Source organism: Hoplias malabaricus, chromosome 18 (assembly GCF_029633855.1).
Source record: "Hoplias malabaricus isolate fHopMal1 chromosome 18, fHopMal1.hap1, whole genome shotgun sequence".
NCBI classification, from domain to species: domain Eukaryota; kingdom Metazoa; phylum Chordata; class Actinopteri; order Characiformes; family Erythrinidae; genus Hoplias; species Hoplias malabaricus.
Window position 1 is genome coordinate 8,311,465 of NC_089817.1, and position 27,155 is coordinate 8,338,619.

General features: G+C 42.2%; 1 protein-coding gene across 1 annotated transcript in view; it reads right to left on the minus strand.

Annotated features, from left to right (window-relative positions):
- The window catches only part of LOC136675261 (ephrin type-A receptor 5), a 77,210-nt gene that overhangs the window by 8,106 nt on the left and 41,949 nt on the right, over positions 1–27,155 (minus strand). Inside the window, 10 exon segments of the mRNA XM_066651727.1 lie at positions 143–352; positions 1,233–1,297; positions 1,592–1,628; positions 1,630–1,707; positions 1,709–1,774; positions 2,225–2,355; positions 4,192–4,259; positions 12,200–12,302; positions 12,633–12,792; positions 14,131–14,255. Coding sequence (XP_066507824.1) covers positions 143–352; positions 1,233–1,297; positions 1,592–1,628; positions 1,630–1,707; positions 1,709–1,774; positions 2,225–2,355; positions 4,192–4,259; positions 12,200–12,302; positions 12,633–12,792; positions 14,131–14,255 — 1,043 coding nt within the window.

The window sequence follows — 27,155 nt, forward strand, 5'->3', positions numbered from 1 at the left end:
AAGAGTAGTTAGTAGTAGAAGTGCCATTTGCACAGGGATGTAACTATGTAGGACACACAGATTGACATGGAATCAGGTGCAGGTGTGTGTGTGTGTGTTTATGTGTGTGCATGTGTATGTGAGAGTGACATTCAGCACATACCCGGGTGGTGTAGGCCGCCTCTGGGTCGTCCTCCAGAACTCGAGACAGGCCAAAGTCGGACACCTTGCACACCAGGTTGCTGTTGACTAGGATGTTGCGGGCAGCAAGGTCCCGATGCACGTAGCCCATATCAGAGAGATAGCGCATGCCTGAGGCAATGCCACGCAGCATGCCAACCAGCTGGATCACTGTGAACTGACCATCATTTTTCTGCAGAACCAGGCAGGAGGAGGTATATCAGAGCTTTATTTAGTATCAGTCCATACCAGTGTGTAAATTGTGTCTGAACACCAAGCCAAAGTTGTAACAGAAATGACACTAATATGATGAAAGTACTTAACTCTATCGCTATCTTTGTCACTATCCAAAGAAAAAATCAATGGAAACACAATGATGTGTTCAAATGATGTAAAGATACATTTTTCTTTGTACAGCGACTATTTGCATCACATTCTGTTATACAGTATGGCAATGACCATTAAAGCTGACTATATCATGTTGCTGTGGGCTGTTATCCCCTTTGTAGAGCATTTGAAAATGATTTTGAGCATGAAATCAAATTATATCATGTTTTGAGCCTCACCTCAGAGCTCAGATTTCCAGCAAATGAACTGTCTCTCACAGACAGTTTCACTCTGTATTTTTTGTACACACTCAGAGCATTTTACAACTGGAATTATTTTACACATGAAGGCTAAAGCAGCAATAAACGTCTTGCTGAAAAGCCCCAGCTGGAAGTTTGATGTGTGGAGGGCATTAGAGTTATCCACTAATCTAGGCCAACCACTATGAATTCACAGTAATGCAGTTGTTTAAAAGTACTTGCATTTTATTTATTGCTGAGTACTGTAAATGAGTAATTCATTTTATTATCAGAATTCGTAATTCTTTTTAGGATTAAGCTCAGCATATTTCATAATCCATCTTAACTTTTCGTATACTTCATTCCCTATATCCTAAGCCCAATGAATATATCCAAATTTTGCAATCAAAACAACACAAAAAACTACAACGTGATTCATAAGCAACTGCCAGAAGTAATACAGCATTATTTCACACATCGTTTATTGTAAAATGAAAGCGAGAACGCACCTTTAAAAAGGGTGTCAAGAGATCCGTTCTCCATGTACTCTGTTATGATCATCACTGGCTTACCTGAAAGTTGAAGGGATAGTAAAACAAAGGCATTACTTTGAGTGTTTGTCTTTATGAGGGAGTGTATAAAGCACAACGGCTAAAAGGCTCAGTTCATCAAAGCTGCTCTAGAACTGTAAAATAACTGCACCACTAGCATAAATCTGGAACACTTCACTGAGCCATAACTAATATTATACTTTCATTAAGCTCTTTCTGAAGCAGATAGCCCATTAATAATCGGAACAGCTCTGATATATTTACACATTGCATGGCACTTATGCTGTTTTGTCTCAGTATGAGTTTGACACTCACTTTTAGTGACCACTCCCTCCAGGTGGATGATGTTGGGGGTGGTCAAACTGGCCCATGATGCTGGCCTCAGCCAGGAAATCTCTCCTCTGTTTCTCAGTGTACCCTGCCTTCAGGGTCCTTGATGGCCACAGTGATCTCTCTTTTCCCTGGAAGCCTCAGAGGACCACTCGCAACCTCCCCAAACTCACCTAGAGCACACCAAACGGTTACAGTCAACCAGAGTGGAGAGAGAGAGAGAGAGAGAGAGAGAGAAGAGAGAGAGAGAGAGAGAGGAGAGAGGGAGAGAGAGAGAGAGAGAGAGAGAGAGAGAGAGGGAGAGAGAGAGAGAGAGGAGGAGAGAGAGAGAGAGAGTGTGAGAGAGAGAGAGAGAGGAGAGAGAGAGAGAGAGAGAGAGAGAGAGAGAGAGAGAGAGAGAGAGAGAGGAAGGAGAGAGGGAGAGGGAGAGAAGAAGAGAGAGAGTACTGTAGCATCCAGTTTGCACACCTACTGTAGCAAAATAAGGAGAAATCCCCAAACAAACCCAAAAAAAACATTTGAAACCTAATTAAAATTCTTCTAGAGGATCCACCTAAGTTTGTTGTTGTTTTTATTTATTTATTTATTTATTTATTATTGTTATTGAGCTGAGCTTACTCACCGGCTCCCGATCACGCGTTCTATAGTGATGCAGGAGACGTCGATCTCTTTGGCGAACTCGTGGACGGCTTGGTTGGGATCTTCGTAGGTGTGTGGATCAATGTAGGTACGCACTCCTGGGAATTTAACTAAGAGATAAAGCACAGAGAAGAAAAGCAGGTGACGTTTCATTCATTGGGCTTGTGCTGCGTTCGGGAGAGGAAGAGTTATGTAAGACAACATTACAGATTCTGCCTAATGCAGCTCTCTGTGGAGAAGGGCTCTCCCCAGATAACAACACACGGAGAATACGGGGAGTACAGCCCTGAATACTGACAGAGAGATGGAGGGAACCGTGTGTTTAAAAGTGTAATGGAGATAATGTACACGGGACTGCTACAGTAGGCCAAAAGCTTCTCTGTGCGTTCTGCATGTGTTATACTGTCATTCTAAAGCTTAGCATCCCCAATACAAATTAGCAGCTGTTAACCATTTTTATCAATAACTTCCTGGAAACAGCAGCTGTGTTTTACAACGTCCAATGCTCAAACTGCCACATTTACTTGGAATAAAATCTGGTTAAATTAACATTGATCAGATTTAAGGATCTGTTTGTAGGTCCACACTTACACTCCTTTTATAGCATCATTCATTCATTCATTCATTCATTATATGTAAGCGCTTATCCAGTTCAGGGTCGCGGTGGGTCCAGAGCCTACCTGGAATCATTGGGCGCAAGGCGGGAATACACCCTGGAGGGGGCGCCAGTCCTTCACAGGGCAACACACACTCACACCTAGGAACACTTTCGAGTCGCCAATCCACCTACCAACGTGTGTTTTTGGGCTGTGGGAGGAAACCGGAGCACCCGGAGGAAACCCACACGGACACAGGGAGAACACACCAACTCCTCACAGACAGTCACCTGGAGCGGGAATTGAACCCACAACCTCCAGGTCCCTGGAGCTGTGTGACTGCGACACTAACCTGCTGCACCACCGCCTTAGCATCATATTTAATCAAATTATACAATACATTTCATATTCATGATGTTATAGTTTATATATCAATAATATTACAACATTTTCCATTACATCTTCCCCCCCAACCAGGGCCTTCTACAAGCATTCCAAGACAAAACTAGCACTGACAAAATTTAATATGAAGTAACATAAAATGAAGGTCATGTAACATGGAAAATGAACATCCAATTCACAGGATTTTCATTGCTTGTCAAATTAATATGTAACATTATTTTTAACCTATGAGAGCCCATGGTGACATATGTGTCACAAACCCCTTTCTAAGGTCTGGAAAGTTCCCTACACAGCTTTATCCTTCACTTTAATGACAGTGTCCCTAAGTGACATTCACTGAACGTCCTGGATGCAGTCACATGGCAGTTTGTGAATTCGTGGATGTGTGACCTCTTGGGTGTTGGGTGAGTGCATAGACACCATAGAGAAATGCTCATTTTAAAAGAATATTTCTGTATTCCAACCTTTTTAACAATTCCAATGCTTTAGTAACCTGTTCCATGTTATGTATGACACATTCTGACTTCGAATGTTGAAATACAAGCTACAAAATAGTTGTTGTGATGCTTGTTACAATGACATTTTTTTATATTTTTCATAATATGGCTTTATGTTGAACGGATTCTGGGCTCTTATGGGTTAATGTTGTGTAAATAAAGCACTGCTTTAACAAAAGTACAAAAAACAAATTATGGGATTCCTCACTCTCCTCTGCCCTAATCCTGTACAGGATGAGATACACAGTTTGAGTGTGTGTGTGTGTGTGTGTGTGTGTCTGGGGGGGAGGGGTGGATTTCCTGCAAAACAAAAACTGTTCAAGGAGAGCTGTCATTCCATCACTTTAGCTTGCTGACCCCCTCAGACAAACCATAGGCATAGACATTCCTGTTGTACTCTACATGAACCCAAATGTGCCATTTCTGTGTGTGAGTGTGTGTGGTGACTTACTGTGGCCATTGTGGAAGTGCATCTTCTCCTCTTCAGGATCCTGCTTAGCTTTACTGTAGCCACAGCGCCTGCAAAAAAAAACAAAAAAACATTCCCATTTTATTGGTCCTGTCAGCCCCTGTCACGAGCTCTTCTTAGGCACTATTCCAGCTGAGTTTGATTTACGTGGAGAAGTATTTCAGTTTAAAATATCACAACAATTTTTCCAATTTTCTGTATTATTCACAGCTCTTTTCCACCAAAAGGACTCTGGTTCTTGAACTGGTTTCTTTCCTGATTCTTGGAACCTTGGTTCTTTCCAGTCAACAGACCTACATTTCTTTAGAGGGGAGCCACGGATATGTCATCTGAATACTGCACCACTCAATACCTGGAGGAAACCCACGCAGACACAGGGAGAACACACCACACTCCTCACAGACAGTCACCCGGAGGAAACCCATGCAGACACAGGAAAAACACACCACACTCCTCACAGACAGTCACCCGAAGGAAATCCACGTGAACTGGTTCGCGAACCAGTTTATGTCGGTGGAAATGCACCAGACATATCCAAATTTAATTTGTGAACCGGAACCGCTCCGATTCCATGTTGGTGGACAATGCTATCAGTGTCCAGGAATCAAACAAATCAAGCAGACAATTCATTATAGAGAAACGTACCGACTCAGGGTTCTTTACAGCAGTGTGGACAGGATACAGGTTACAACATGTACAATATACTCTTATTTATTCTGGGTTTTTAATGCAGAATATTTAGGCATACTGCTTTACCACCGCATGGCCTATGAATTTCTCTCTATTCCTCTCTCTTACCTTTCCTCTCTCTATTCCCTTTAACTGTTCATTCGAGTCCCTTGGAATGGAAAAATAGGGCTAATATACAGAAGGAAAAAGAGTCAGATCAACAGATTCATACATTTCATTTGGGTTTCAGCACAGGCTCACATACAAGAAGCACCAGTCTTTACCCTAGCCACGTACTATTGTGTGTGTGTGTGTGTGTGTGTGTGTGAGTGTGTTTGTCTGTGGTGGGTTTTCAGGAAGTAAATATCCTGCCACAATGCTAGGACATGTCTGTGGCAGACAGCATTTCAGTCAGTGTTATGACAACACAGTGATGATGGCTCAGGATTTGAGGACCTGAAAGGCAAAACCTCTAAAGACTTTTCACATCTACTTCACATCTGACCGACAGCTAGCTTACCATATGAAAAGAGAATATTATGGCTATCCAAAAGAAAATCTCCAGGTCTTAACGCTGCTATTTTAATTGCACACCGTTACACTGTGTGAAAAGTTCACAATTAGCAAACCCAAAAATTGTCTGAGATTTTTTTAACATAAGCTTACACATTGTTAAAGCTTTGCAGTAAATATATTTGCTGTAAAATAACATATCTTTAATATATTTTTAACATATTTAATTTTTAATTGGGCATCTTTAGACATAATATAACAGGACTTGGGCAGCACGGTGGTGCAGCAGGTTAGTGTCGCAGTCACACAGCTCCAGGGACCTGGAGTTTGTGGGTTCAAGGCTCTGGGTGACTGTGAGGGGTTTGGTGTGTTTTCCCTGTGTCTGCGTGGGTTTCCTCCAGGTGACTGTCTGTGAGGAGTGTGGTGTGTTCTCCCTGTGTCTGCGTGGGTTTCCTCCAGGTGACTGACTGTGAGGAGTGTGGTGTGTTCTCCCTGTGTCTGTGTGGGTTTCCTCCGGGTGACTGTCTGTGAGGAGTTTGGTGTGTTCTCCCTGTGTCTGCGTGGGTTTCCTCCGGGTGACTGTCTGTGAGGAGTTTGGTGTGTTCTCCCTGTGTCCGCGTGGGTTTCCTCCGGGTGACTGACTGTGAGGAGTGTGGTGTGTTCTCCCTGTGTCCGCGTGGGTTTCCTCCTGGTGCTCCGGTTTCCTCCCACAGTCCAAAAACACACATTGGTAGGTGGATTGGCGACTTAAAAGTGTCCATAGGTGTGAGTGTGTGTGTGTCGCCTTGTGAAGGACTGGGTGTGTTCCTGCCTTGCGCCCAATCATTCCAGGTAGGCTCCGGACCCACCATTAAATAACAGTACTTTTTCTTTTTGTTGCATTAATTGATAAATACTGCTATGTATGTCAGCTGGGTTCAGAAGTTCATTAAACTTATTAATTGAAACGTAAATTCCTGATACTGTCATATCCTAAAATATTTAATAAATGCTGTGATACTGACAGCGCTACATTTGTAATGTAATATTTAGATGCTGGAACTCCAGCGTCCCTAGTGTGCTGCATATCAGTGAATCAGTCACTGGCACAGATTTTTCTTTCAACACAAGCCATTTCCCATTTCTCTGCAACAGAGGCCTTTCCCCACCTCTGTTTAGGCTGGAGAGAACAGCGCGGTGTGGTGTGATTGTTCTCTGGTGGATATTTTGGGCAGGCATTGAGGAAGCTGTTTGTGTGTATGTGTGTGTGTGTGTGTGTGTAATCCTACAGGATTTAGCTGCTTGGTTCTGGCCTCGGGGAGGAGGACATGCTGCATTGAGCTGACTGAGACTAGTGAGTCAGGGACTAGCTTAGCGGCACATTGGGTTCGTCGGCGTTCTGCTTCGACTTCCTAATTAGACTCCTACCCCATCCCTGAACCTGTGACATCAAACTCACTTAGGACACAGCGCTAACAGAATTTAGCACAACACCCCACCCTGCTAATACGGGCACGGCATAGGGGCTGTGACAGAATGTCACAGTTTGATCTCCGCCAATACATCTGGAGATTCCGCCTCGCCGAACAATGCTTCATGCTCCAGTGTGGAGCGGCTTGATAGCTGTGGAATAACAGTGCTAATGTAAACAGAACCACTGAGAGCTACAGAGAGAGAGCAAGAGAGAGCGAGAGAGAGAGAGAGCTACAGAGAAAGAGAGAGAGAGAGAGAGAGAGAGAGAGAGAGAGAGAGAGAGAGAGAGAGAGGGAGGAATACAGATACAGAGAGAGAATTTGAGAATGCTTCATTCGATTCTATTTCATTTATATATATTTCATTTCTCACAACAGATTCTCATAAAGCAGCTTTCCACAAATGTGAGCCCAAATCCCTAATGAGCAAACCAAGGGTAACAGAGGCAGTAACAAATCCCTGGAGCATGAGAAATAAAAAAAGAGAGAGAGAGAGGGAGAGAGAGGAACCAATACTCAGAAGGAACAACCTCCTAGGGCCACGAGAAGAGCGTGACACTCAAGGTCAAAGACTGTCAAAGCATAACGGCTGAAAACGGAAAAGGAAAAACTCCTTTAGACTTGTGTTCGGTCTCATAGTGGCACTTTCAACCTACTGCCGTCTGGAAAAAGGTTTCGAAGCATTCGAGCCCTCACATCCAGACTCCGTAACAGCTTCTTCCCAAATGCTATCAGACTCCTGAACATCTAGAGACTGAGACTGGACTGAAGAAGCGCACACACACACCCAACTTCACAAAACACTGGTTTGATGGACTGAAAATGATATACTAAAAATGAGTGTACTGTTTACACATATCCTGTTTACATCCAGTTACCGTTTACAGCACAAATACACCTTAAATTGCAGTGCCCCCCCCCCCCCCCCCCTACTTATGGCTTTTGTATTGTACTGTATTGTATATTGGTTTGTATTTTCTTAGCCATGTCTTTTGCACTTTAATGCGTGTGCACTGTTTATGTTTGCACTAGCCTTGCACTAGTTGCACTTTAATGTTGTGTATTGTTTTATGTAGCACCTTGGTCCTGGAGGAACGCTATTTCGTTTCACTGTGTACTGTAAACACTGTATACTGCTGAAACGACAATAAACGTCTTGAACTTGAACCTGAACTTCACATCACTGCTTTAAATAAAGGCCTGTAAGAAAGACCTGCAGAAAGAATGAACCTAAACTGCTCTCTCTGCTCAACATTAAAAGTTCTGCATTAACTTTGGTTATTTTGGAGCAGGCTGTGCTGTCCCCACGCTTACGTCTCTCTCACTCTCTCTAGTGAATTCCTCATGCTGTCCTCACTCTCACTTGCCTCTCACTGTGTCTAGTGAACTTCCCACGCTGTCCTCACTCTCACGTCCCTACTGCTCTCTCTAGTGAAGTGGCCACATGGGGTAAATAATCAATTCGACTGCCATATTAACAGGATTATCTGTGCCTGCCATCTGTAGGCACGACTGATCGAAAAAACAATGAAAATGATTATTTATTCTAATACATTTATTACAAATTGATCACAGATCCAGACAGACGTATCAGTCGATCCAGGTCTGGACCAAGGGCCACCGTTTGGTGATTGCCCGCTCTAAGGGCATGAAGGACAAACTTGAAAATAGCCAAGACTAAAAAAACATGAGAAAGAACGACTGAAAGAACAATGTTTCAAAATGATTATTTCTTAGGGATCATTAGGAAAAGACACTGAGAAGAGCCAGGACTCAGAAATCGTTTCTGAATTTGTTATTATTTGTACATGTATATGACTCTGCTATGGATAGCTGTCTATGCTCAACAGAGCATAATGCTGTAGAGTTTTTTCTTCTTGTTAAGTGGTGGTTAAATAAAAAATAAATAGATACAGGCATGATATCAGTATTCTTGGAGCAGCTAGGCTGAACATGTCCTTCCCGTCAGCAATGGTATGGGCCACAGACCCCTGACAGGCTCTTTAACAGCAGCTGGCCTGTCTGTAGCTGGTGCTCGGGACAGCCTGCCATATCAGACTCAGCACTGCGCCTTGTAGTTCATTCATGAGGGCAAAAAGGCTATTAACAACTCTGATAGCTTTCCTGCGCCAGAGAGGGGTTCCCAGCCATCCCCGGGACATTAGAGGTCGCAGGGGTGTCAAGGCTGAGGCCGAGACCATGCACTGATGTGGCTTTAGGAGTAATTGCTTCAAAGCTCCTCGTCCTTGAGGTACCACAACAGCACCTGCTTAAACAATTGGGGCCTTCTTCTCTGGCAGAGATGGGAACATTAGAACCTCCCCCAGCCTCACTTCCAGGACATTTTGTGGGTCTTCCTCCAGTATTCGGCATAAATCTTTTCCAGAACTTGACAGCATCCAATTAGGGGCTGCATTTTGGTTCAAGGGCAGAGGAGAAAATAAGGCCCATGCTGCAACAGAAGAGCAGCCGTCAAAACTGCTCTCAGTTTCCAGGCGAGTCCTTCACACAGAAAATCAAATACTAAGAACACTGATTTGTCACGCTCCTTTCCGTACTAGCTTTATAGCTCAACACTACATGTGTAAAACTATTCAACTGCATTTGAAGCAACACACACACACATACACACTTACACAATTATTTGGACAGCTAATGCCCTTGTGGCTAAACTCATGGGCTCGAAAATGAACTTTCAACAGACCATTTGGGCATTGTCTGTTTACTTCTGGTTATTGTTTGTCCACCTTATAGTAAAGTCAGAGGCAGTAGCTCATCTGTTGCTGCACAGTTTGTGATAGTCATCCTCTAGTCCTTCATCAGTGGACACAGGACGATGTTGGCCGGATGCTTTTGGTTGGTGGACTATTCTTGGTCCAGAAGTGACACTGAGGTGTTTAAAAACTCAGGCCGCACTGCTGGGTCTGATCCACTCATACCAGCACAAACACACCACAACCACCAGTGTCACTGCAGCTCTGAGAATGATTGTCATGTGGGGGTCCTGACCACTGAAGAACAGCGTGACAGGGAACAAACAAAGCCTGCAGAGCAATATGTGGAATACAGCCTGTAACTCTAGAACCATTAGGTGCTCCTGTATGGTCAGTGGACCTGAGAGAATGGACAGTGAGTGTAGAAACAAGGGGGTGGTTATGAGATGCTGATTGGTTGTGACATCATTGTGCTTGACACATTTTACATTAAAAATTGAGGACTGTAAAGAAGTATAAAGATCATTTATATTAGCATCACAGGGTAGAGCTGTTTCTGAGCTGAGCGCTTATATTTTGTGTGGGTTTGTGTTTCTGTAAATGATGAAGTTTAGGGGTGGGAGAGAGCACTGTGGCTTCTAAGTTCCCAAAGAATTATTATTATAATATAAATATTATAATATTAAAATAATTATATATAATAAAATATAAATAATAAAATATAAATATATAAAATAAAATAATTATTATCTAATAAAAAAAAAAAAAAAAAAAAAAAAGAATTAGCCTATATCACTCTGGCCGTGTGGATGTGAAATTATTTAATCTGTTAGGTCGTTGCACCCCATAAACTCATATCAGATTAACAATAAAAAAATCACTGAAGCCTTCTACTGACTGCTTAAGGACATGCTTCAGATATATCACTCTGTTTCTGATCAGCATATCTTACTTCTTCATCATGAGCCAGTGCTTCTCCATTTATATTCCAGAACACAGCTGAGTGTCTCTTTTGAGAGCATTGTGCCTGGGATGCAGAGTGGAGCTGGATGTGTAGGACAGGATATTGTCACCGGCTTTTCTTCCTGCTCTGCCTTTGTTACACGGTGATGTTGGAGGTTAAGCTCATGGCAGAGAGCATAGAGAGGGGAGAGGACACACACATTTCCCACCATTGAGCTGGATCTAATGAACAGACGCAGTGCCGTGGACATGCCATTAACCCCTTCACTCAGCCTCTCCGCCGGCTAATACGCAGGAGGCAAATTGATTTTTTGTGTCCAAATCCATTGCCACAGATGATATTAGATGATTTAAATATATGTGGCGACCTTAAATAAGCAGTGCAGCGTACGCTAATTACAAGAGCTCAGCTAATCAAAGCTCATCTAAGCAATGAAAATGAAAAGCACTGGAATGTATCATCCACATAATAACATTACCTCACTATTTACTCTGGTGTAATATTGCAGAGCTTTTTTGTTTGAAACAAATGTCTAAATGCATTTTAACAGTAATAGTATGTGTATTTATGATTGTAAAGCGATTACATAAGGAATTACATAATTATATAATCAATGACACACAGCTCCAGGGACCTGGAGGTTGTGGGTTCGATTCCCGCTCCGGGTGACTGTCTGTGAGGACTGTGGTGTGTTCTCTCCGTGTCTGTGTGGGTTTCCTCCGGGTGCTCCGGTTTCCTCCCACAGTCCAAAAACACACGTTGGTAGGTGAATTGGCGACTCAAAAGTGTCCATAGGTGTGAGTGAATGTGTGAGTGAATGTGTGTGTGTCTGTGTTGCCCTGTGAAGGACTGGCGCCCCCTCCAGGGTATGTTCCTCACTGTCCATTCTCTCAGCTCCACTGATTCGGTTGCTCTGCATACTTTGTTAACACCTTTTAACACCAGAAAGCAGGTATGATTTGGGCAGTGAAACATTCAGCTCATAATGTTATGGCTGATCTGTATTTAAATAAGACTGCAAAGCACTATTTGTAAGCCACTTTGGATACGAATGCCTGCTGAATGCCATAAATGTAAATTTAAATGTTAATATATTATACTGAATTTAACTGATGTGCACTGGAATGTATCATTTTGTAGAATATTTCAGTGTTTTAGCTTAGCGTTAACATTCACACATTTACAATGTCTATCACATTTAACCCATCTGTGGTTGTGTAAAGTACAGCATGATTATAATACTGATATCTCTGGAAATAAATGATAATAATAATAATAATAATAATAATAATAAAACAACCATTAATTCAAGTTTGATATTCAGCCATGAATCGAGGTACCACTATATCATATTAAATCACCATATAACTTATGTGTGAATCATTACAGGCCTGTGTATTGATCTGAATGTATGACTAAAGAACTCCACTTGTTTCAATGAGCTAAGGGAAATAATTATGATCAAATTTCCCCAAGCTTTTATTATGGTCATTAATAACTGTGCCTTCTAATGGTTACGGTAGTTGTGTATACACTTCTACTAAATGAACAAATAAAGGGCAATGGCAGAGACACAGTTGGTGGGTCTTGGAGAGTGTGTATGTGTGTGTGTGTGTGTGTGTGTGTGTGTAATGCTGCTGGCCTGTGTGCTGGAGGAGAGAAAGCTGCTGTATCAGTACCTGCCGCTGAGCAGGAAGCCGGTGACTAGAGCCAGCAGGATGATCGCCACGGTAACAGCCACAGCGATGACCGGCACCTGTCCCTGATCTCTAGAGGCAGACACTGCAGAGACATGAGAGACATCGAGATGGACACAGGGACACACACACACTTCACTGCACTTCTCACTGACTATACTGAGTTTGTATTAAATGTGCAGCTTCTGCTATTCAGAGTAATTTACAAAATCTCTCAGAAAACTGAATTAAAACTGATACAACATCCCTTAAATCCCTGAAAGTTTCATAAGGGCTTGATGGTTCTAGTAAAACAAAAGTAGTTATGAGTTTGTATATAATCTTTGTATGAATGTTGCTGCTGAATGTTGTGTGGGGAGAAAGAAATATGGGGTAAGGGATGGTTTAATCTATTATCTGTAGTTTCTGGACTTACAGTAGGGACTGGTTTCAAACTCAAAGCGTCTGCTGAAGCCTCCATATCCTGCAGAGGTGCGAGCTCTGATCTGGAATATATAGGACGAGGATGGCTTTAGTCCATCAGCCACCACCTCAGTCTCCTTTGACTTTATTATTGTATAACTCGTCTCCTGATCCTAGAACACAACACACACACACAGAGCAATTAACACAGAGATAGGGTGAAGGGGCAGAAAAGGTTCAAATGAAGGAAAGAAAGAAAGAAAGAAAGAAAGAAAGAAAGAAAGAAAGAAAGAAAGAAAGGAAGGAAGAAATAAAGAAAGAAAGGAAGAAAGAAAAAAGAAAGAAAGAAAAAAGAAAGGAAGAAAGAAAGAAAGAAAGAAAGAAAGGAAGAAAGAAAAAAGAAAGAAAGAAAGGAAGAAAGAAAGAAAGAAAGAATGAAAGAAAGAAAAAAGAAAGAAAGAAAGAAAGAAAGGAAGAAAGAAAAAAGAAAGAAAGAAAGGAAGAAAGAAAGAAAGAAAGAAAGAAAGAAAGAAAGAAAGAAAGAAAGAAAAAAGAAAGAAAGGAAGAAAGGAAGAAAGAAAGAATAAAAATATAGAAAAAAGAAAGAAGGAAAGAAAGAAAGAAAGAAAGAAAGAATAGATGATAAAATCCTAAGAGCTGCTGTATATGTGCTATGTGTGTTGTGGTGGTTGGGGGTTACAGGTCAGGATCAGTTTCATGCTGTAGTGAAGGACCTGTGGTAAAGCCAGTGTCCATTAGAGCAAGGGGCACTCTTCTATTTGAAAGATCCTCGTATCAGTGTTCCTCAGACCAGGATTCAGCGCTGAGGTCAGTCAGGAGCTCAGCCTCTTTTCTGCCAGATTCTGCCTTTAAATAGTGCTGCAGTAGAAGAGCAACCCGAGCCCAGCTCCAGCTTCAGTTTCAGCCTTTTTCACAGCTTTTGTGGCTAAAGAGGAGACTGTCTCCACAGGCCGCCAGAGCCATAGTCCACTAAATACATCCATTAACACGGTGAGGTCACCTCTTATCCTTAATGTGCTCCAGAAAAGACATGTGATGAAAATCGTGCTCAAAAAAAGACCAGATAATAGCCAAATGGCCACAGATAGTTGCTCAAATGTCTGTAAATCAAGTGGAATGTGTAATAAGATGAGCTTCCAATATCTCCAACTCCACCAAACATTTAGGATCCTTTTTCAAGTGGATACTGTCAGTGTTTAAACAAAATAATCATCTCTAAAATCCTAATGATTCTTATTTCTAATACGAGCTCAATCCATGAAAACCCAAAGAATAGTGTTAATAACTTTAAGGCACATTATAACCCACTTAATCTGTTATATTAGATCATTTATATGTGACTTACAAGTACAAGTCCTTCACCTTACATACATAGGCAATAGTCATGCTAAGAGACTACCTGGGGGCTCTAAGTGGTGTAGCACGGAGTCCTTATGTGAACAAGGAACCGAACCCTAGGCCAGCACTCAAGTTTGTGTTTGTGTAATCACCTTCTCAAAGTACTTGATCTCGTACTCCAGGATGATGCCGTTGGGCCGGTCCGGTTCCTGCCAGGACACAGAGATGCTGTTCTTCCCTGTTTTCCCTTTCTTCACCACTGTGATTGGAGACGGAGCTGAAAATAAAGAGTGGGGGAAAACAAAGCTTTTGTTCACTCTTCATTTCAGATCGAGAGAAAAGTCATGAGGATGTAATGAAATGTGTGATGCAACATGGAGTAATTGCAGACAGTGTCATATTTGCCTTTAAATTTTAAAGTTGACCCAATTAGCTGCTCTTAATTAAAGGCAGATTTATGTCTGACACTGTCAAATATAACTGGCTGAGAAACAGTGTTTGATTCCTTTGTTTTTTTTTCTCCAAGAAAAGCAAATGACACAAAGTAAAATATTCCGGATGTGAAGCTTTGACGCACTGTACTTTTATCTCAGCTGTTTGATGAGAGATGAAACCAGCTCTGAAAGTGGTTTTGGGGGGATGATACAGTTTACTGTTTACATGCTCCATTTACCGCATATAAAAGAACACAGCATCTGTTAATGATCTCTCTTCATTCACAAACTTCTCATTACAGTCCAAGGACTGCATCAGCCGTAACAAGCATGAAATTGTTTTATGCGTACGCTTGACCATAAAATGATTTAATCGCCCTCTGTCTAGACTCACCCAGTCTGTCTGTTCACTGCATTACAGACTATTACAATGCAAATAAAATGGTTGTTCATATGTATTTTCAGCCTAATGATCAGGGCTGGGTGTGAAAATATATAGCTTTTATAGCATTGACTTGAGTTGAATGACTTGAGCAGTACTGAGAATCAAAAACATACCATGTCGTTTAATACCAGTTTTCAATATGGGAGCAGTAATTCATTCATTCATTCATTATCTGTAACCCTTATCCAGTTCAGGGTCGCGGTGGGTCCAGAGCCTACCTGGAATCATTGGGCGCAAGGCACGAATACACCCTGGAGGGGGTGCCAGTCCTTCACAGGGCAACACACACACACATTCACTCACACCTACGGACACTTTTGAGTCGCCAATCCACCTACCAACGTGTGTTTTTGGACTGTGGGAGGCAACCGGAGCACCCGGAGGAAACCCACACGGACACAGGGAGAACACACCAACTCCTCACAGACAGTCACCCGGAGGATACCCACGCAGACACAGGGAGAACACACCACACTCCTCACAGACAGTCACCCGGAGGAAACCCACACTGACACAGGGAGAACACACCACACTCCTCACAGACAGTCACCCGGAGGAAACCCACACTGACACAGGGAGAACACACCAACTCCTCACAGACAGTAACCCGGAGGAAACCCACGCAGACACAGGGAGAACACACCACACTCCTCACAGACAGTCACCCGGAGGAAACCCACACTGACACAGGGAGAACACACCACACTCCTCACAGACAGTCACCCTGAGGAAACCCACACAGACACAGGGAGAACACACCACACTCCTCACAGACAGTCACCTGGAGCGGGAATCGAACCCACAACCTCCAGGAGCAACCAGGGAGAACACACCATACTCCTCACAGACAGTCACCCGGAGGAAACCCACACGGACACAGGGAGAACACACCAACTCCTCACAGACAGTAACCCGGAGGAAACCCACGCAGACACAGGGAGAACACACCACACTCCTCACAGACAGTCACCCGGAGGAAACCCACACTGACACAGGGAGAACACACCACACTCCTCACAGACAGTCACCCTGAGGAAACCCACACAGACACAGGGAGAACACACCACACTCCTCACAGACAGTCACCTGGAGCGGGAATCGAACCCACAACCTCCAGGAGCTGTGTGACTGCGACACTAACCTGCTGCGCCACCGTGCCGCGGGTTGGAAGCAGTCAGCTTCAGTTTTTTACTTTTTTTTTTACTCCGCAACTGACCAATATCAAGCGTACTTTCTCTCTATTCGTCAAAAGAGGAAAAGCTAGTTTGGATTGTTTTCAATTGTTTCTTTAATATACTGTAGCACTGTAGTGTATGACCGTTTCCAAACGTTTATTGCCTGCACTGTGCTTTTGCATTCTCTGAAATTGGTGGCTTGTGTTTTTCTAATTGTCATTCATGTGTTTACCCACCTAATATTAGGCACGTAAGGTTACCAATGCTAGTAACTAGACATGCATGAATACTGATACTGGTATTGGGTATTTGCCCAATACCGTGTTCATTTACTCGTACTCGTAATTGCAAGGCTCCGATACCGACATTTTCTCCGCTCTTGAATTTTGAACTGGATCCAAAACCATAGATCAGGCTGCGGCTCTAAAATGAACACTGCCAATAAATAAACATGCCCAAGTGCACAACTTCCCAACCGTTATTGTATAATGGAACCTGTCTCCCCAAAGAAGCACAACACTGTGCAAATGCACATCAAGAGCTTGTTTCATCTCATGTTACTAATTTATAGATAGATATGTTATTGATCCCAGAGGGAAATTAAATGATTGGTGGTGTAATGTGGGAAAACGCTAAATACAAGATGGACAGTATCAGCATTGGTATCAGCAAGTACAAAAATACACATACTTGTACTCGTTCTCGGTTGGAAAAAAAATGGTATTTATGCATCCCTACTAGTAACAATTGACTTGTAAGGGTTAAACTGTTCAGTGGCTGTTCTCAGACTTTAAACCTTTAATTGCTGTTCTTTCTGCTTTAACAGAGTCCTATCCTGTGTCTCCACACACAAAAAGTGCCGTCAGTCTGCATGTGAAGTGCAGAAATGTGAGCATGTGGTGTATTCGGGAACCGAAGTGTCAGACTGTAGCCGTGAGATAAAGAGTATTTAAGCATGTCCAGATGATCCCCGAGGTGCTGATACAGTAACCCTGTGCAAAAGCACGCCGTTTAGTGGAGCAAAGAAAAGTCTCCCACCCCCCCTCTAAACAAAGGGTAACTGTATCTCTTCTTTTGCCCAGACAAAACTATAATCATTCCTATCTTAAAAGCCTGAAACTGAATACTTGGCAACCCGATCTGTGAGCAGGCAGGAAGAAAGCTGCTTTGTGGAGGGTGGCCCGGGCCACTTAAATGCTCTGGCAGCCTGTTAAATGTTTGACTTTCAGTCAAGCAGGAGACAAAGTCTCTTTGAGTTATTGATTTTCAATAAGCCTTAAGGCGGGCGAGGGGAATTTTGATCCATATTTGTGATGACAGAAAACAAAACATGGGTCCAACAAAACAAGAAAACTGAGTAACAGCAAGAGTCTCAGAGGATATCTTTATTGTCATGCCTAGGAAAATTAATAAGATTTTATTAGTTCTGTAAAACTGTGGATAAGAATAATACAATCAGCTAGGGCCTGACTGATTTATTGGTTGGCCTATACACAGCAAATTCCCCAGTGTTAAATCAACACTATTAGTGCTAACGTAATACTGAGAGTGTGTTACCTTAGCACTAATAGTGTTGATTTAACACGGGTGAATTTGTTGTGTAATATCAGATGATATTGATGATCTACATTTTGATAAAAATTGGTAGAAATATGGCTACGAATTATATTCTACGAATAGTAAGTGAAGGTCTTTGAAAGCTATGACTCAGAGAACTATTTAAAAAATTACAGCTGTAAAGGCTGGGCTGGTGAATATGAACACAAGCCTCAACATAATCAAAGCATGGCTTGAGTATTAATGATTAATATACAATCAGAGGTGGGCAGTAACTCACTACATTTACTCTGTTACATTTACTTGAGTAACGTATTGGATAATTTGTACTTAGAAGGGCAGTTTTTATGCAGCATACTTTTTACGTTTACTTGAGTATATCTGTGAAGAAGAAGCAGTACTGTTACTCCGTTACATCGAGCTACATTCTGCTCACTACGTGCTACTTATTTTTAACCATCTGTCCAATGCACAATCGAGACTTCCAACAGAGGCTCTCTCACATGACTGCGTCTCACCAACCAAATGTAGCCGATATTGACGTTTGATTTCACCAATCAAACAAAGTCAAGGTGTCACATGACTGCACACAAAATCCCCACAGTAAAAACAGTCGGAAAAGAGCACAGAAGCTATATAAGTTATTGTGGCTACATTTATTTTTATGTTACTTTGTAAAGATTTAATTTGTTATTGTTTTGTTGTGTTAGCGATCACTTCCGTCTCTGAATTTTTCTTTGCTGTTTAATATTTTGCGGCATGGTGGCGCAGCAGGTTAGTGTCGCAGTCACACAGCTCCAGGGTCTGGAGGTTGTGGGTTTGATTCCCGCTCCGGGTGACTGTCTGTGAGAAGTGTGGTGTGTTCTCCCTGTGTCTCCGTGGGTTTCCTCTGGGTGACTGTCTGTGAGGAGTGTGGTGTGTTCTCCCTGTGTCCGCGTGGATTTTTTCGGGTGACTGTCTGTGAGGAGTGTGGTGTGTTCTCCCTGTGTCTGCGTGGGTTTCCTCCGGGTGACTGTCTGTGAGAAGTGTGGTGTGTTCTCCCTGTGTCTCCGTGGGTTTCCTCTGGGTGACTGTCTGTGAGGAGTGTGGTGTGTTCTCCCTGTGTCCGCGTGGATTTTCTCGGGTGACTGTCTGTGAGGAGTGTGGTGTGTTCTCCCTGTGTCTGCGTGGGTTTCTTCCGGGTGACTGTCTGTGAGGAGTGTGGAGTGTTCTCCCTGTGTCTGTGTGGGTTTCCTCCGGGTGACTGTCTGTGAGGAGTGTGGTGTGTTCTCCCTGTGTCTGTGTGGGTTTCTTCCGGGTGACTGTCTGTGAGGAGTGTGGTGTGTTCTCCCTGTGTCTGTGTGGGTTTCTTCCGGGTGACTGTCTGTGAGGAGTGTGGTGTGTTCTCCCTGTGTCCGCGTGGGTTTCCACGGGTGACTGTCTGTGAGGAGTGTGGTGTGTTCTCCCTGTGTCTGTGTGGGTTTCTTCCGGGTGACTGTCTGTGAGGAGTGTGGAGTGTTCTCCCTGTGTCTGTGTGGGTTTCCTCCGGGTGACTGTCTGTGAGGAGTGTGGTGTGTTCTCCCTGTGTCCGCGTGGGTTTCCTCCGGGTGACTGTCTGTGAGAAGTGTGGTGTGTTCTCCCTGTGTCTCCGTGGGTTTCCTCTGGGTGACTGTCTGTGAGGAGTGTGGTGTGTTCTCCCTGTGTCCGCGTGGATTTTCTCGGGTGACTGTCTGTGAGGAGTGTGGTGTGTTCTCCCTGTGTCTGCGTGGGTTTCTTCCGGGTGACTGTCTGTGAGGAGTGTGGAGTGTTCTCCCTGTGTCTGTGTGGGTTTCCTCCGGGTGACTGTCTGTGAGGAGTGTGGTGTGTTCTCCCTGTGTCTGTGTGGGTTTCTTCCGGGTGACTGTCTGTGAGGAGTGTGGTGTGTTCTCCCTGTGTCTGTGTGGGTTTCTTCCGGGTGACTGTCTGTGAGGAGTGTGGTGTGTTCTCCCTGTGTCCGCGTGGGTTTCCACGGGTGACTGTCTGTGAGGAGTGTGGTGTGTTCTCCCTGTGTCTGTGTGGGTTTCTTCCGGGTGACTGTCTGTGAGGAGTGTGGTGTGTTCTCCCTGTGTCCGCGTGGGTTTCCACGGGTGACTGTCTGTGAGGAGTGTGGTGTGTTCTCCCTGTGTCTGTGTGGGTTTCTTCCGGGTGACTGTCTGTGAGGAGTGTGGAGTGTTCTCCCTGTGTCTGTGTGGGTTTCCTCCGGGTGACTGTCTGTGAGGAGTGTGGTGTGTTCTCCCTGTGTCTGCGTGGGTTTCCTCCGGGTGCTCCGGTTTCCTCCCACAGTCCAAAAACACACGTTGGTAGGTGGATTGGCAACTCAAAAGTGTCTGTAGGTGTGAGTGTGTGTCTGTGTTGCCCTGTGAAGGACTGGTGCCCCCTCCAGGGTGTATTCCCGCCTTGCTCCCAATGATTCCAGGTAGGTTCTGGACCCACCGCGACCCTGAATTGGACAATGAATGAATGGATGAATGAATGTTTAATATTTTTGTGCATTCTGGTGTATTATTTGACGGACTGATTATTAAACAAAAGAGGTTACTCAGCAATTACTCAGTATTTGAGTAGCTTTTTCACTCACAGTACGTTTTACTCTTACTCAAGTAATTAATTGGGTGACTACTTTTTACTGTTATTTGAGTCACATTATTCTAAAGGAACAATACTCTTACTTTAGTAAAAATCTTTGGCTACTCTATTCACCTCAGTATTAATTTTCCCACCCCTACGTAACGATATATTTCTGATATTTTTCTGCCAAGTTTTAACATTACGTGAATATTCATGATATTGTATTTTTATTCTAGATATTTAATAGCGGTGAATGTCTGCTTTCAATATCAAGTAATTCTTACTATTATTTTATAAGAGGCAGTGCAACCCATTGAACATATTCCGGTGGACAAAGATGAGCTAAATAAAGCACAACTAAAGTCCTCCTGCATTCGCTGTGGCAGCCTCTCCGAATTCATTAACAGATGGAACACCTCTTGTAGAGGAAGTGTAGCAGAGGAAGTGTGGTGATGGTGCTCAGATTAATGGTTCCAATTGGGAAGTGTTGCCATCCTCCAGTGTGTGAAGCCGCTAACACTGCACCTTTGCCAGTGAGGGAGTCGCTAAAGCTAAACAGCGAGGAATGTCACTGCTTCCACACCCAGACGTGCTAACATTCCTTTTTCAGAAAGACAGATCACATGCAACTGAACCTGAGCTATTTGCACTTCGATTAATCACTCTTATCAAACATGCCTCAAGCTGGGAGCAAAGAAGGCCAAAGAAGTCTTTACTTTTTCTTGGCGGTACAACAACAACTGCAGGCAATATTGGTTTTTGGGAGGTTCTCTTTTTCTCAGGCGTACAACTGTATGTAATTTAATTGAAGTTAGTGCTCTGGGCCCTCAGTTTGGGTCTGGGGAGGAAAGGTCATGGCTTCCACGATGACCCAATCCGAGTGCCAGGGTCAAACTCTCAGCAGGCCGTGTATTTGTAAACAAGCGCTGCTGGGGGAGCCATGCCGAGAGGCAAGATGAAAAACCTCTGGCAGAGCCAAGCAGCCCACCAGCCAAAGGCAGTGCTGAGATATAACTCCTGCCAAAAAGCTCCCATGCCAACACGCACTCTGCTCTGAGAACACCGGCCTTCGACTATCCCGCAGCAATGTGCTAGAAATAAAGGTTTTTCCACCATCAAAGGGTCTGTCCTGACTCCATACAAGTTTAGATATATGCATATAGACATATATTTTTCATACATAGAGATGTAAGAGGCATTACTATGCAGGCTTTTTGTCCAGTGGTCATTGTAATTAAGACATATTACTCAGTGTAACTACTGGAAAAAAAAGATTACATCCAGAGATAAACGTTGAGTGGCATTCTCAAATTTTAGATCAGGATGTAGATTATTTAATTTCATTCAACACTTGGAATGTGTATAGCATTGTATTGTAAAGTAATTATAACATTAATAATAAAAATAAATAAATACAAATCCATTAAACACAATGCAGTTTGTAGCACATATTGTCGCTGTCAAATTAAAAAACATGTATCTTCATTTTTGTCCATTCTTAGTTTGATATTTTTAGTTTACTACATTTGAACACAACAGTTGTCCTTCACATGATGAATGAACCAATAGAAATGCTCCAAAATTACTTGGAATAAAATCTTTTTCATTGAGAAGGATTCTTCCTCCTGTGAAGTTACTATTTTGGGAGATACATGTTTTTTAATTAGACAATGACCATACTGTAGGTTTGATATTTATATGGATCTCTATTGATATGTATTTTGTACATTATGAAAGATGTTGAATTTATTTTTGTATTTTTTGGTTAGGTAACTAAGCAAATTTGGGCTATTTTTCATCGCACCATTATTTAACATATGTAGGGGTAAAATCAAAACTGTATGGTCTATCACTGAATAACTTTCTTACTCAGACCTCTGCTCTGGAACAAGGTACAAGTTTATATCACCGAGTCTACAGCACCACGTCCTGTAGCTGTCATCACGGGATGCTGTAAAACCATTAAGACTGGAGTGCCGGAACAAATGGTAATAAGTGACTTATTCAAATGACTGATTGGTTCACCATCTGCAAAGCGCCTCCAACTGCTGACGGAGGGTTCGATAACAGGCAGGCTTCCACCGACAGAAAATGGAAGCAAGATGCGAGGGCTCTCAACCAGACGCCAAAAGCAGCTCACTAAGAGTAATTAAGAATATTGAGTGTGGCAAGTTTTGCAGACTGATATGTCAATTACTTGCTGTGAATGGGCAAATATTAAAAGCTCACAGAATAGTTCTGCAAATGCCAGCACTTGTGTGCCTGTCGACATTCATCAGAGAAATATGAGCACACTTCAGAGACGCTGGAAAAAGCGAGCACTAATCACTTGCACCTGCATGCAATTCAGTTTGTTTTGAAATCTAGTTCACTTCAAGTGTTGGAAATCAGCAAGCATTTGATCAATCCACATAAACTGTCCTAGTTATGAGAGCCAGAAAGGGGAAAAAACAGACTTTATATAGTCTTCCTTTCTGTGAAGCATGCATCAGGGGCTAGCATGGCAGTATGACGCTAATTCCGCAACCTAGCGGCGGTGGCTAAGCTGGAGCACTGTGGCAGATCGTCTTGGGCGCCCAAATCATCATTTTGCTTGTCACCATTAATAGTGCTTTAAGGAGTCTAATCCTTCTGTTGATCTGAGAGCACCTTAATGAGCCAGGCAGATGTTGAAGCTGACTCTTCGGGGGGAAAAAGCCGTACCTCCACTGTCCCAGGGAAACGAATTAACACCTCGAGATTGTTTTTTCTCATGCTACTTAAGTGCATCGGTGGCGCTTTTTGTGACAGAGACACATTGGCAAGGAAATAAGTGCAAATATTATGTTAAATATTTCACCCTAAATTAGACTGCGGCAGTTGCTCACAGAGGTTGCATAAAAGGCCTGGGAGTTTAGTGTAATGGATTATGCGGAGGGGAAATAAGGAAATAAATAGTTTGGTTCTGCGGCACCTGTGCCACCTGCTCTGGCTGTGTAGAAGAGGGGGCAGCGTTGGAGACAAACTCTGCTGCAGGGACAGGGCTTAGGAGCTGTTCCACATTCCCCACAATGGAACATTGTAATAAGCTAAGTTAAATGGAGGAAAGAGCTCAGAGACTCTACCCAGGAATTCTTACCAACAGAATGTATCTGTCCAGGCTGAAATGTTCAGATTTTGATTGATAAGCAAATATAATAATGATTGTATGACTGTTTTTGTCATTCATTTAACATATGCGCAAAAGTACGTTTTAAAATGTTTATTTCTTAGGTATAATTCATAATTCAAACATTTTCCCACTCTTTTGTGATTTTTTAAGTGTTTCAGAGTATTCGATTGTCAATTTTCATTAAAAAAAAGCTAAAACGTAAGTATTAATATGCTATGTTCACAATCACACTGTAATCATCTAAACCAAAACTCACATATACCTTTGGATCAAATATTAATCCCCAAGAGCAGCTCCTTGCACATGCTTTTATGTGCTTTTTCTGATGGAACTCATAACAAATGCAGTGACAAATAAACTCTCGCTTGCCATTTTCCAACAATTGTCATTTTTAATACAATGCAACAGTTACCAAAACATGATAAAACAGCAGGAGAATGTTTGAATTCTGAACTGCAATTACTCAAAAATTTTTTAATTTACTTAGATAACACTTTATTGATCCCGAGGGAATTTCTACATTTAATAAAATCTGTTAAAAGAAGCTATGGTGATTCAGGTTTGTTATGAGAGTGGTAATTGCAAGTGAGAATACTCATAACTGTCAAAATACTACAAGAATTGAAATATTTTGCGCTTTCCAATTGACTTTTTAGTATTTGCTCTACAGGTGGGAGACTTCGGTATGTGCCTGGTTCACATGAGCACAAGATGGTATTCGAAAATTATTAGACAAAACTAATTATGCTACACTCTGATGTGTGTAATGTCATATGATTACATTAAGTCATCACATCGCTTAATTATATGTTAATTGCAGCCCTATTAGTCATATATTAAAAGAGGTTTCACTATAGCATTTCAAAGCATCTAATATGCACTGTTCATCTACATCTTTAACCACTGGATCAATAAACGTTTTAAAAACGTCTGATCCGAGAACTTCTGGATCAAAACAACCTTATGGAAGGAGGAGTCTTTGTTTTGTAGCTTTCCTCTGATATGAAGCTGCAGTAAGATTAGATAACTACCAGAAAAAAAAATTTCACATACTCTAAATAGAAGCTAATGGAGAAAAAGTGCTTGCTATTTTTGTGCAATGGAAAACAGCGCTCACAAAGAAAAGCACCATGCTGTGAATCCTGGTATTTCACTGCTTTCCACTTTCACACAACAAAGGTCCAGCACTTTGGCACGCTCTCTGAGTCTTACAGCACCTTACCAAACACTGCGCTTAGCCTTGAGCCACCCAGTTCACATGAAACATGACTGCCACTCGATGCATCGACCCAAACAGATTAGCCTGACCGCAGCCACATGAGGGGAAAGCAGCAGCTCAGTATTCTACATCAGTCTCCTGGATGGCCCATGTGAAATCCCTCATTTCAAGGCTGCCTTATCGCCGCGGAAATGCTTCACAGCTGCAGCAGGCTTCACACACGCTGAGGGGAGCTACAGGTTTCTTCTCAGCTGTCTCTGGACAATCCCAAGTAATTACAGGCCCCAGCTCAGATAAAGAAGATTATGCATCAGTATCCATTAGGGTCATCATTACTTTAATGAAAAGTCAAAGGCAGGAACTCTATCGGGAGATTGGTGAGGACAAATATATAATATAATGATATTGAAGAGGTCTTTTAACATTGCAGATATTTCATTAAACATGACTCCAAAAGAAATATAAAATCTTATCAGGCTAATTTACCAACAAGCTAGTTTATACATCTGCAGTGGGTACACATCCACCAGTGGGTACACTCCCACTCCAGTTTGATAACATTAAATAACACAAGCTACTCCTAGATTAAGATTGATTCATGTGATTATATCTTTATAACCGTATGTTACTGTTGTAGCTTTTCTGTTGCTTTTATTGTACATAGCTTTGTTGTGTAAATAAGGAGTTGTTCTTTATGACTTGCCTGGTGAAATAAACGGAAAATAAAAACAAAAATCAACAGACTGAGCTAGGCTAAAAACATACGTAGCCCAACCAACGTGGACAATGAGTGTATAAACAAAAATGTGGTTTTAATGTCATTAAGTATTATCAGTGTTTCCTACAATATACTCAACAAATCATGCTTTATCTCTAATGATTTATGGTCAGGGTTGTAGAAATGTTGATAATATCTTAAATGTATTTTAGGTCCTATGAAATAAATGTGTGTTTGTTTTCAGGGTGAGAGGAGAGGTCACTGACCATCTGAGATAAACATGTGACTCGGTCAAAATAAGTTTCCTGTCAGGTCTCTTGTAATTCATCATTAATTAGCACAGAGCATGCACTTCCTGACCACTGTAAACACGTAGGGCTTGATTCCTGTAAAAGCAACCACAAAAACACAGCACAGCTCGCTTAATTATTGTCTTTGTGCTTGTGGCACTGTTGTAATAAACACTGTAATAATGACAGTTATGAACAGCCAACAGTCGCCATTTTATGCCTTGAAATTATAGGCTTTGTTTTGGAAATGTGCATGCATTCCACCAGCAAGCCGGAAACCAAATGCTCATATTTACTTTGAATATTACTGACTGGATGTTACTTTGATAAACAGAGTTTGAAAACTGTTCACATTTTAATTGCTTACTAAACTTCATGGGGGCTGTTTACATCTGCAGCACGGGAGGTCCATCACACATAGTTCGGCTGCTGTCAACAGCCTCCCAACCAGTGAAGAGAGAATGTGTGCTGAAAGACGCTAGGAAAAACTGAACAATGTTTTGGAGATAACAGCACCCAAATGTCACCTTTAAAAAAACGGTGACATTATCTGTCCAGTGGGCTTAATGTTGTCTCCATCTCTCTACGGATATTTTCACATTACAAGAGAAATGCAACAGTCAATTTCCAATCTGACTTCTGTCATTATTGTCAGATTGTCACATATCAGACATCTAATAGAGAAAGCATAAATCCAATAGTAGGTATCAGGATTATACTATTACGAGCTGAAAATGCGGGATCTGGTATCAGAAAAAAGAAAAACAAATATCTAATGCAAATAAATCCTGTAACAAATCTGTCCTGAAATAGCACATACAACATTGTGGATGTTGAGTGTTTGAGTAAAACAAACCTGGGAGTGCAATGACAACGACAGCCTGCATTTACATGCTCATTATAAAAAAAAAATGAATTTAATATCAGCTAATTGTAGTGTTTGATAGTCACATGTCACTTGTTATTTTATTTTTATTTTTTTTCCATAATTGTTTCCTGACTTTATTATGATGTTCTATTCAGGTGCTAAATGAAAACTGAAACAGCCCGAAGGCTATAGTCTATTAATTAAATGTATCTTTCACTGTATGAAATTGGCAGTAGTCGACAGTTTGACTGACACTGACAAATAACTGAATAACCTACTTTCCAAAGAATGTTCACTTCTCAAACACTCCCCAGCAGTCTCAGCACTGTACTTTATCAGCAAGAGATCGTCGGTGCGAACCCTGGTGATGCCTTAGCGATCTGAGGCTGGAAGTATTAAGAAAGACCACAATTGGCTTCTCTCGCTCTGGGTGAAACATAGCATGAGGTCAGCCACCAAGGGCATCTCCCAGCTGATGTGACGGACCTGGGCATTCAACACACTCTCCTCTAGTGTGTGAGGGATTCCAGTGATGTTGCATTAGCAGCGGTGCAAAAAGAGGTGGTGGTTGACATTATGCTTGTCCTCATCCTATCACTGTTGATGGCATTGTGTGTGACGGTGAGAACAAAATTAAGAATTTAAAAAATTGTTTTCTGACGGATCTTTGTAATTTCCTCATTTGAAAGCTTTCATAAATCTGGCTCTAGGATTTTGTGTTCACCCAGCTTTGA